Below are 11,544 nucleotides of genomic sequence, written 5' to 3' on the forward strand. Positions count from 1 at the left end.
AAGGCCTCAGAGTTGACCTCCAGTCCCTGGGCAGAGTTGCCTCTAGCTGGCGTGTCAAGAGGCTTCTGCGAGGGAGGCTGTGTTACCAACTGATGGGATAACGGCTGAGTCAGGCTATGAGGTCACGTGTCACCTAGTCCTAACAGTGCTTCTCTCTGTATGGGTCTGCCCACTAGTGAAAGCCATGGTATACAGATTATCGGAACAAGGCCCTTTACTGCCCTGTCTGGAAAAACCATACAAATAAATACAGAAGTCTGTGATGACACCTTTGACTTGGGGTGGTGTCCTGGTAGCCTGGAATAGTGCTCACCCTGCACACTGGTCCCTGGCAGTCCTGTGTCCGTAGGAGAGAAAACACTATCAGCCTCGCCCAGTCATATGTGGGAAACGAAGACCTTGAGGCTCAGACCCTTGTGTCCTGGACCCTCCATCCTGCTACCTGCCAGAACTCGGTTTCAGTTGGCTCTGGATTTTACCATAGGATGTTGGGAACCTTTGCCAGCGGCTACAAACTCTAAACATGTTGACTGTTGCTGGTGAGAGCTGAATTCAAGTCCTTGGTGGGCGTCCCTGGGTCATCTTGGCTGCATAGAGGTCCATATGGGGTCTGGGTAGTCCTTTGCTATCCCTGAAGAGGCTCAAATCCTTTGTGTCTTCGTGTCGTCCTCTAGGTCAGCAGATGAAGTTTCCTCGTCACAGCACTAAGAAACACTGAGGGGCCTCTGTTGGTGAAGGCCCCATGGACTAGCAGCCAGATCTGGGAGCTGCCACAGTGACAGTTTCCTGAGGACCTAGGCCAAGGCCAAGGCACACCAGGCCTCCTGACGTAAGGTCCCACTGAGGCTAGCCTGGGGACTCAGGGATGAGGAAGGGAAAGTAAAGTCCTCAGCCTCGAACTTGAACTCCAAGTGGCTGGAGACCAGGGGTTCATCCGTAAGGCTGGTGGTCTGCAGAGAGGATGGAATGTGTGAGCCTGGAGGAGGATACCTGCCCCTTCACAGTGTGATTCACCCCTGAGGGCCCTTCAGACCTGGGATGGGTGGCAAACCCTTCTGAGGAGCACAACTGGTAAGGCCTGTAGGGCTCTGGGCCACACTGTACACAGCAACTCCAGGGGAGGGGTGCCACATGGGTAGTTGAGGGCTGTGTGACCAGAGGAATTCTGGGAGAGGCCCTAGGGAGAATTACTGGGAGATGCCCTGGGGTCTCTGATGGGGTCTGAGTGGGTGATGGGGTCTGAGTGGGTGATGGGGGTGTCTGAGTGGGTGATGGGGTCTGAGTGGGTGGAGTCAGGGTTCTCTGGGGGGTGTGTGAAGACCTGGATCTGGCACCTTCCTGCTTCATCCCCCTTACCTGGGAAGTGATGGTGGGCTCAGCACACACTGGGGGTGCCAGGCTGGGCTCTGCTTTCAAAGTGGAGGCTGAGCTCTCAGGGTTGGGGACAGTGGGAGAGGAGGCTGTGGTGTGTGTTGTGGATCCTGGAAGGGAAGAAAGGTGTCATTTACAGAGGGTGCAGGTTTGGCTGCGTTTCCTACCATGTGTGGCTTCTCCCACCTATGTTCCCCTGCTTGACCATCTCACATCATGTGCCCCTCTCCCAACCAGCCAAAGGACCCCAGCAGGCTGGATTAGGGTGAGATTCAGAGGTCTGGGAATGGCTCCCTCCAGGCTCCTTGCACACCTGCAGAGCTCTTGATCTTGGCTGGGTTCCTTGGCTTCCGTTTCCTTGTCTGGATACTTTCCTTCTTCATCGCCAGTGGCCGTGGCACCTGGTAGGGACAGCGAGGGTGGATGCCTGCTCCCTGTCTCTGCTCACCCCTGAGCCTTTGCATAGTGGCCACCCCATCCCACTTTTCAGAGCCAGGCCCTCCTAGATGCTAGGCTGAGCTGTAAGCACAGGTCTGTCGGGTCAGCTCCCCTCAGTCCATCCCATCTCCCTCAGAAACAGGAAATGGGGGAGTGGGGTGGATTGAGGACAAGACTGGAGTGTCCATCATCTATCCTGGACTGAAAGGCCCTGAGAAGCCCCATGAGCCTCAGTTAGTAGGTCTGCACAGTGGGTATGATGGCAGCAGACTGGTCCCCCTGAGGAGGGGAGACGTTGGCATGTGTGTAACACGTCCACAACATGTTCAAGCCAAGGTCAAGAGTCATTCTATCCAGTTGGGGTGGAGGGGCATCCTTGTGATGCTGGACAGAGACAGCCTTGCCCCAGAACTCACCCCATGAAGCTTCATGTAGAGACCGCAGGCATTGCACACAGGCTCACCCTCCGCATTGCGACGCCACAGAGTGGTGGTGGCGGTGTGGCAGTTGGAGCAGCAGAGGCCGGATCGGCGGGATGAGGACTGTGGGGTGTGGGAGCTGGGGTGAGCCCAGTGCTGGGGACAGCAGGGCTCAGACCTGGGGGGCTCTGGTACAGCAAATGGCAATGAACAGGACAGATGGAGGCTAGATACATCAGTTACCAGCAGCAAGGTCAGGGACCACTCTGGCTGAGTGAGGCTTCTGGGGGTGCTGAAGGCCTGAGGTCTGCTATGGACTGACCTGGCAGGACATGTCTTTCATTTTGAGTCCCAGGACAGGTCCTATCAGCTCTGGGCATTTCCCATCAGTGAATTGTAATAGAATTTTCAGGGTCTGGTTGTGGGGTCTGAGCCCATGAAGGCTGGGTACAGAAACACAGCTGTCATTTGTCATTGTCCCCGAGTCAGTCAGGTTGGCCTAAACTCTGCATTTCTGTCGGGGAGCAGTACTTCGAGGCCACAGGCCTCTCAGGAGGTCAGAGCCAGAGGTTAACTCCCAGGGACCCGCTGGTCTTCTGCACATCTGCCTCCCAAGAGCTCAGAGCACACACTAAGCAGTTTCCCACAGCTCCCCAGAACCTACTTGGTGTCAGGTGGAGGCTGCAGGGTCCCATCTGCCCATGTCTCACCTTTGCTATGCTCCGTGCCTGGAGTCTCCTGAGACTGGGCCACGTGAAGCATTCTGGCCTCGGATGTACCCACCCATTTCACCACTTCTCCCAAGGGAAACTATTCCTGATCCCACAGGCCTGCATCCCACTAGGGACCCCAGACTTCCCTGTGCTTGGTGACCTCGGGTCCTAAGCCACTGAGGAAGTTGGACACGGGATCCTGGACTAACAAATGACGTTGAGGGTGGGTGGGAGTGGGCTCTCCATGCTGTGTTTACAGAGTCACCACTGTGGGCCCAACCAGTATTCTCCCAGCCCAATGTCCCCGGAGCTGCCTGAGACCTGTGCCTCTTCTCCCTGCTCACAGTTCAGTGTGTCATGCAGTCTTGTCACTACCACTGGTGGCTCCAGCCCAGGGTTCCCCTCATGCTCTTCTTGAACTCCATGTCCCAGTCTTGTGGTGATACCCCCTTCCAGCCACTAGTCACAGACCTTGTCCCTAGAGGGCGCTGCTCTGTCCCCACCTTGTCGCTGCCCTTGGACAGCACCTCTGATCCCATCTGTCCCCTTCCTGGTCCAGGGCTACACATTCAATTACAATCCCAGGGCACTAGTCAAAATGGGCAGGGAGGACTTTGTATTCCCTACAGTACTTGGGATATAAGTATTAAAATATTTGTGTTTATCTGAAAGTCACACTTCACTGGGTGCCCTGCATTTTGCAGGCCTCACGTCCTGCTAGACTTTCAGCCCCAGGGGAGCCCCAGCTGGGACCTCGAGGCACTTTGGGCCTTATCATACAGATGCATGTGGGCACACACCCACCCACACACATGCGTATACATAGAGGCTTTCATGGCTGCCTGCCATGGGTACAGAGCTTCTCTGAGACATAGAAGGTGAGAAGCAAAAATGTGTGCAGACCACACACACATAGAAAGGCACACAGGCCCATTCCCATACCTTGAGGAGTCCAAGAGAAAAATCTGGAAGCCACATTGAAACCTTTTCATTCTGACTATATTTTATTTTTATAAAATTAGGAAAATGGGCCAAGGCATGGTGGCGCACACCTTTAATCCCAGCACTCTGTGAGTTCAAGGCCAGCCTGGTCTATGTAGTGAGTTCCAAGCCAGCCCCACTACAGGGAGACCCTGTCTCAAAAAGACCAAAAAAAAAGAAAAAAGAAAATGGGAATACAAATGACCTCAGAAGTTACTGTTTCTGGAACCTTCACAGACACCATCACTGCACAAAAGGGGAACCAAGGCTCAGACATGCCCAGGGGGCACAGGAGAGCAAGGGGCCTGGTGAGCAGACCTCTTCTCTTGAGCACTAAGGTACATGCCTGCTGCCACACCCTGAAGGGGCCCTTGAACCTCCGTCTGTCCTTCCTCTTCATCTGTGCAGGCAGCCATGTCTGGCCACTTTTGGGAGCCCACCAGCCCCCTTCTCCTGGCTGCATTTTTTTTTTTTCTTAAACCTTTTGAGACAGGACCTCCCTGTAGCACCAACTTGCCTGGAATTCACTACGTAGATCAGGCTGGCCTTGAACTCACAGAGATCCACCTGCCTCTGCCTCCCTAGTGCTGGGATTAAAGGCGAGCGCCACCACGCCCGGCATTCTGTCCTTTTCAAGAGAAGTTCGTCTTCAATGGCTCTTCACCTGAAGGAGAGCATCTCTGAGCACTAGCCTCTGTGAATTAGGGACCTCTAAATAAATCAGCCCGGTGGACAAGGTGGACTCAAGGAAGGAGGCTGGAGCCTCCCTTGGAGGGACAGGTTATTGTGCTGGGAAGCATTTTGGAAGGGGAAAAATTTGGTAGAGGCCTTCTTAGATCCCAGAATTCAGTTACCCAACACTGGCTGGGTGAAAAGGCAATTGGAACCTTAGGGATGGGCCAAGGCTCAAAATACCTCCAGTTCCAAGTGGAGCCTCTTTGGAGGGACACAGTGGACCGGGTTAAAGGTGTGTCTTTTGTCAGCTCAGGGAAAACTCAGTTGTGAGGGACAGAGAGCCCCGCCCCTCCACCCCTCCACTAGCAGACTAGTGGGCTCTTGCCTGACTCCTCTCTGCTCACCACTGTGTCTGGGTGCCCAGTTCAGAGCCTGGCATGGAGGAAGAGTAGGCAGTCAAGGGACAGAGTAGGTCTGCTTCCTCGGGAGACTGTGCCTGGCAGCCTGGGATACAGTCCCGAATGCCTGTGCCACCTGTCTATCCTGCTGTCCTTGGCTCCACATCAGTAAATGTTACTGAAACCTGGTTGGGCAGCCCACATGGAGAGGGACCCCATCACAGAGCAGATTGCTAAAGGAAGGGGCCAAAGTGCACAGTGAGCTCTGTGTAGCCCCTTGGATGGCAAGAGGCCCAGTGTGGTGGCAGGGTGGGCCTGCAGATCCCCAAATGCCAGGCTAGCTCAGAAGGAGAGAGACGTGGCTTCCCTGGAACCCCTTCCTGCATCTCACCTGCCTCCTGGAGTTCACACAGTTGTGCTTATCATAGGGACTCATGTGCCCACAACACTGAGATTGTACAGAGCTACAGCCCCATGTCAGGGTGTGCAGGAAACCACTTCCAAGAATGCAGGCCTAACAGGACTACAGCAGCCAGCCCTTAGAAACTGCCTGTTCTGAGACCTGGAGATGAGAAGCACCTTCCAGGGAGACATACTGGCACTCATTCGGGGCCCACACCTTTAGACTTGGTGTTCAGGAATGGCCCTGCTGGGGCCTGGGATCCACATAGCCACCACAATCTGTATGTGAACATTAGGTAAGCTGCCAACAATCCCGACTCAAACTCATATTTAAACTTGAACTTGAAGGTTTGCCTGTCAGATGACAAAGTGCAAAGTTACTTCCAATCTTGGCAACTTCTGGTGACGCACCCAGTCCCAGACCCTAAACCCTCACTCCTAACCAGCCGCAGAGTCCCGACTCTTACCCACGCACTCCCAGGAAGAACCAAAAGCGAAAACAAGTTTTCTCAGAGAATTCGGCAACAAGCAGAAAGACCTGGATTCGTGCAGATCCTCAAAGTATGGGCAGGAAGCGCTCCTCCCCAAGCACACACACCCAAAGATCCTCTTATTTAAGTTCTCGACACCCCCAGCAACACACCTGTGCCCCTTTCCAAGCCTTGCCCTGGTGGGTCACTTTGAGGCCTCTGACATCCAGTCAGGCTGCCACCTGCCACCATCACTACCAGCACACCTCCACTGCAGGACTGAGCCCCCAGGGGTCCACAGAGGTCCTGCTTCCACATCCAGGGCAGAGCTCATCCCCAAACCAGGCCCTGAGACATCCTGTGGCCACGTAGCAAGTAGCTCTGAAACACTGTTTGTTCTGCCAGGTGCTGAGCAGCCAGTGCTGCTGTGGGTTCTAATACCTGAGCCAGGTCCCGCCAGGTCCCTCCAGATCCCATCAGGATCTGGCTCCTGCCTGCCCCTGGAGGTGTCTTCATGCTCCTGGGAGGAACTGAGTGGGCCTGGCCCAACCAGGAGCCTTGGGTTCCCCACGGTGCTCCTGTGCTTGAATCTCCACCCCACCCCTCAGGAGCCTGGACACCTGTGAGCTTGCAGGAGCCAGCCATTTTCTTTGTCCCCTCTGTGGCTGTGGTCCTGGCCCTCTCCCTGCCACACTCACCAGGCGCTTCTGGGGCCGCACAAGTGGCCTGTTGACCCCGTTCATTTTGTGATAGAGGCCGCAGGCGTTGCATAGGTAGTGACCGGTGCCATCACGGCGCCACAGTGGCGTGGACAGGGCCCCGCAGTTGACACACTCCCGGCCCTCGCCTGGGAATTCCTCCAAGAAGTCGGATACTGTGGGAACAAGAAGCTTGTGGACAGGGGCTTCTGTCCCCCCTGGGGTGTGGAGGGCTTCTGTTGGGCTCTGTCCTCCTTTCATTGTCTTAAACTTACTACTTAAAAAAAGTGATTTATTTTTGTACTTAATCTTTCTGTTTTAGTGAAATTCATTAGGGTTCGTTTTTATCAAGCAGGAGTGTGAATAAACACCTGGGATGCCCCCTTTCTGAACCAGGGTCCATGCCAGCCTCTATATTTTTAACAAGCTTGGGAAGCAGACAAAAGTGGCTGGCAGCACCGTACCCCCCATGGCCATCTCCTACCCGCTTAGGGGCCTCCTGGAGATCTGAGATTCCTCAAGGACCCTGATGGCCTTGCTGTCAGTTTTGTTGTGGTGTCAACCACTAGTCTCCCTCTGAAGGCAGGAAGGCAGCAGGCATCAGGGAATCCCTGACTCTGAGTAGAGGTGGAGGGCTTTGCTTTCCCGTTCTCTCCAGACCCACCCAGGCACCACAGATATGCAGACAGCACTGCTGGGGGCAGGGCAGGAATCAATTATCTCCTGGCCAGGGGTGGGGGCCAGGCAGGAGGGCTGTGCCGGGTGGCCAAGGACTAGGGTTCCCCAAACCTGTGCCTTGGACCCCTAAGTGTGCCAGACTTGCAGGGGCCAAGAGGCAGCTGTGGAGGAGGGGGCCAGACCTCCAAGTCTCCCAGGGGTGGCCCAAAGAGGGCTCTGAGGCAGCAAACAGAGCCCCCTCCCCCCTCAGTGTAGCAGCCGTGCCTAGAAAATACTCAGAAAGCGGGTGGAGCAATTCCCCGCATTACAGCCCTGGAATCTAATCAGTCTAATTTGGGTTCCTGGGGTATGGAACTCTCAGTGCTGTAGAATGAGATGGCTGTGGTGACTTGCTCAAATAATCGTTATTTTGATTTTATAAAAACCAAATCCAGCTTGGTGTGTGGCATATGCTTGTAATCCCATGGCACAGGGAAGCTGAGGTAGGATTGTGGTGACTGGGCACCTTGAGGCACCTCTGAGGCTAGCTTGATCTACAATATTGAGACCCTGTCTCGAAAACCAAAACTCAGTTCCAAATAAGACACAGGCTCCAAACTGGCAGAACCCAGAACGCTCTTTTGGATTCAGTCGGATGAAAAGCAGAAATAGATTACGTTTTTGGATTATGCTAGAAAAAATAATTCCAGCCCTGGTGTTTTTCATCCGGCGTGTTCCTCGAAGGCTTCTGGGCCCAGGGAATTCTGGGCTGGACGCCGCGGGATCGGATCTAGGGAGAGAGCCCGGTAGCAGGCGCGCGTTTCGTAGCACGCGGGTTTATCTGGAGCGGCGGCGCCAGAGCGGACCCACAGGGCGGCCCTAGCCCCATACTCACCGAAGGTGGTCCTGCGGCCCGGGAGGCCCTGCAGACCGTGCAGGACGCTGCCATCGAAAGGTCCGGATGTCCACGGCGGGGACACGTCGGGGCTCATGTAGGCGGGGTAGGTCGTGGGGTACGACGACCCCACGGGCCGCCCGAGCGGGGTCGGATACTGCTCGCGAGTCAGCAGCGCTCCCTGGAAGGCGCCGGCTTCCCGGCCCCCTGCGCCGCCGCCGCCCGGGCCCGGGGAGCTGTGCGCGAAGGGGAAGGCGGCGGCTCCCGCCGGGTGTGCGGCCGGAGGGTGCGGGCTGCCGGGGCCGAAGGCCGGGGAGTCCGCCTGCGCCCAGCCCGGGTGCGCCGCGAGCGCGGGAGGCTGCGGGCCCGCCTCGCACGCGGGCAGGTAGGGCAGCATGGAAGGCACGCGCGCGGGCGCCACGAACACCGGAGAGCCCGCACCCGAGGCGTGTAGAAAGGCCCCCGAGTCGGCATAGGCGGCCTGGCCGGGGCTCGGAGCCAGCGCCAGGCTCTGGTACATCTTCCTTGGCACGAGTTCGACCTGCGGAGGAGAAGGACCGGCGTCGAGGTCACGGTCACCGGGCAGCTTCCATCCGCGCCCGCGCGAGCGCTGGGCAGGTGCCGCCGCTCGGGTTGCGCACCCCGCTCTCCCGCTGCCGTTCCCCGGGGACGCCCGTCCCAGGTCGTTCAGGGAGGAGCCGCGGGTTGGAAGAGGCGCAGCGCCCGGGGAGCGAGGTCTTCGCGGCGCGCGGAAAGATCGCCGGCCAGAGCGCTCACCGCGCGCGGGAGGACGCGGCGCCGGTCGAAGGCGGGTGACCCGAGGGCTGCAGACTGGGGACCCCAGCCGGAGAGGCTCCGCAGGGAATCCCGAGAGCGCGGGCGGCCCCGCCCCGGCCGCGTCGCTCCTTCCCTTTCGGGAGTTGGTCCCTCCTTCCCCTCCGGTCAGCGCAGCTCCGGGGCTCTGGCCCCGGTGCCACGTGACCCGAAACTGGCTCTGCTAGTGGGGCTCAGCGACCGCGACGACCGGGTACCCACGGTTGGGCCTGAACAAACGCAGGCCACGTGAGCAGGCTGGGTGCCGTCGGGTCCGGACAGCTGCAGTTATTCCTGTGACTCAGGGTCCCAGCCCTCGCTCCTTGCCTGTTCTGAGCTCCAGCCCAAAGCTGGCTTAGTGGATGAGTGCATGCCCAGGCCCCGCTGCACCTAGGGACACACACGGTGCTAGAACCCTGTTGACCTGCTCCTCAAGTCCTGATCTCTCGAACCTATGCGGGCATCTCGCTTTCAAGATGGACTTCAAGGGCCCTAGACTGGTACTACATGATTGATTTGCCACTACACACCTGAAGTCCAGGGGGAGCCCTGGTTTTACTCTTTTTGAGCAAGTTAAAACTACGGGAGTGAGACTCCGTGGCCAGGGAAGTTTGAGAGGAGTGACTTGGCTTTTAAGGCCGCGACCCAGTTCAAACTGCTACAATCAAAGTCCCCTGGGACTTTTCACAGGCTGGGGAACATGGAACTCTCGTCCAAGTGCTGGAAATTCAGAACCTCATACTCCTGGGCCGCTGTAGGGCAGAGCATCACCAAGCATCTCCTAGTTCAGTTTTTCAGTGCCTGGTCTCCTGGCTTACCCTGAGCTCCAGATGGAGGAAAGTACCTTGCAGCTTTGGAGGGTTTGAGCTTGGAAGAAATGTCCTGAATGTTTCTCATTTGCAGGACTCACCTCAGCTCATGCTGGTCCACAGATGCTGCAGCCAGGAACCTGGGTGGGGTAGAGGTTCCTGAGATCAGGGTACCCTGACAAGTCTGGGGGTGAGGTGTGCCTCCACAGTGTGCTAGCCGATTAGAACCGGGCTCAGTCAGAAAGGAGCCGGACAGTGCCAACGTGCTCCTACCGAAGCGCTCTGCTCTCCTGAAGCATGCAGGGATTCTGGGTATAAGCCGAGGGTGGAAGGTGAGGGGGCACCTTGGGCCTGGGTACCATTCACTGCCCCACCACGGGCTCCAGAATCTGAGCCTTGGAGGTGAGAACAGAAGCTGACTTGGGGGAGCTTGTTCCTGGGACGGGGAGCTTGGTGGCTTTCCCTGCTTCCAGTTCCCTCCCATCTCGCTGTCCTGGTCTCTCCTCTTCCTCTCTCCGCACAGCTCCTTCAGGGCCCAGGGTTGATGCTGCTTAAACTGACTTCATGGTTCTCCTCCTGTGGCATGCACATCACTTCAGCTACCAGGTTTGGTGTCCCTCCTCACCCCAACCCTGCATGCTTTCTCTGTGCAGGTCTTCCTCTTTACAGTGTGCCCTGAGCACTGATGGGCCCCCATTTTGGCAGAGTGCTGGCTGCTCTTGGCCAGGTCTGGTTGCACACGCCTGTGCTTGGCCAGTGAGCAGCACACCAACACCATAGCCTCCTACTGAGAATGCTTAAAGGAAATGGGAAGATGACTACGGATGGAAAAGGGAGACCCCTAACTCGCTGGGAACAAAGTGCAGAGAAGCTGGAAGACTTGCCCAAGCCACACAGTAATTCAATGATTCAGACAAATGAGGAATTTCAAATACACTTAAGGAGGAATTCCTGGCCTCCACCAGGTAAGTGAGGGAAAGAGGTTCACTCTTTGCAAAGCCATCAAAACATCAAACAAACCTGGTGTGGTGGTGCACACCTTTAATCCCAGCACTCCTGAGGCAGAGGCAGGCAGATTGCTGTGAGTTTGAGGTCAGCCTGATCTACATAGTGAGTGCCAGACCAGCCAGGGCTGCATAAGAGACACCGTGTCTCAAAAGACAAATAAACAAACACCCCAAACAAACACCTGGTGTGGCAGAGGAAGGCCGAGGCAGAGGGATTTCTGAGTTTAAGGGCAGCCTAGTCTACATAGCAAGTGATAGGCCAGCCAGGGCTGTATAGGAAGACCCTGTCTCAAGCAAGCAAGCAAGCAAACCAGCACAAAACCACCACCTACCCTTCAGCACCCTTTGTGGGCTCTTTGGTGGCTTGGTGCTCCAGAAAGCAGTCCACTGGGGTGCCCAAGACACTGGCAACTTGGTGCTGTCTGAATGGGAACCAGCTCACATGCACACAGAGAGGAGAAGCAGAAGTCAGTTGGTGGGGTGTCCCTTACTTGGATCAGGTTGCCTTGCAGTGACACGGACACTAGTGACAGTATGGAACCCCTTCACAGGATTCTTCTACTTGAGCCAAAGAGGAAGGAGTCTCAGCTCAACAGCAGCAAATCTCAGTTTCCTGTAGCTCTTTGCCACCGCCTCCTAAAGTTCACCTCTGATACTATGATCCTGCTTATCAGTTCCTGGGCCTGCCTCTGCCACCAAGCCTGTGCCTCTTTCTTTACCCAGGTGATCTCACTGATATTCCCTGACTGAGAGAGGCCCTTGTTTCCCCTTTTCTGTACTTTCCAGACTCCTACACAT

At 56.4% G+C, this 11,544-nt stretch overlaps 1 protein-coding gene across 1 annotated transcript; it reads right to left on the minus strand.

Annotated features, from left to right (window-relative positions):
* Nucleotides 1-263: 263 nt before the first annotated feature.
* Gata5 (GATA binding protein 5) lies at nt 264-8,637 on the minus strand. Its single transcript, XM_008843242.2, has 6 exons — nt 8,118-8,637; nt 6,566-6,741; nt 2,226-2,351; nt 1,685-1,772; nt 1,357-1,481; nt 264-950 (listed from the first exon to the last, which is right to left on the minus strand). Exons 1-6 carry the CDS (start codon nt 8,635-8,637, stop codon nt 795-797), a joined length of 1,191 nt encoding a protein of 396 aa, XP_008841464.1. The 3' UTR covers nt 264-794.
* Nucleotides 8,638-11,544: the final 2,907 nt, after the last annotated feature.

This window comes from Nannospalax galili, unplaced genomic scaffold, assembly GCF_000622305.1.
Source record: "Nannospalax galili isolate Female #2095 unplaced genomic scaffold, S.galili_v1.0 scaffold160, whole genome shotgun sequence".
NCBI classification, from domain to species: domain Eukaryota; kingdom Metazoa; phylum Chordata; class Mammalia; order Rodentia; family Spalacidae; genus Nannospalax; species Nannospalax galili.

Coding starts and splice junctions, on each gene's coding strand:
- Gata5 (XM_008843242.2), bottom strand. CDS start 8,637: ATGTACCAGAGCCTGGCGCTGGCTCCGAGCCCCGGCCAGGCCGCCTAT. Junction 2,352..6,565: donor TGCGGCCCCAGAAGCGCCTG/GTGAGTGTGGCA, acceptor CACACCCCACAG/TCCTCATCCCGCCGATCCGG. Junction 1,482..1,684: donor CAAGATCAAGAGCTCTGCAG/GTGTGCAAGGAG, acceptor CTTCCCTTCCAG/GATCCACAACACACACCACA.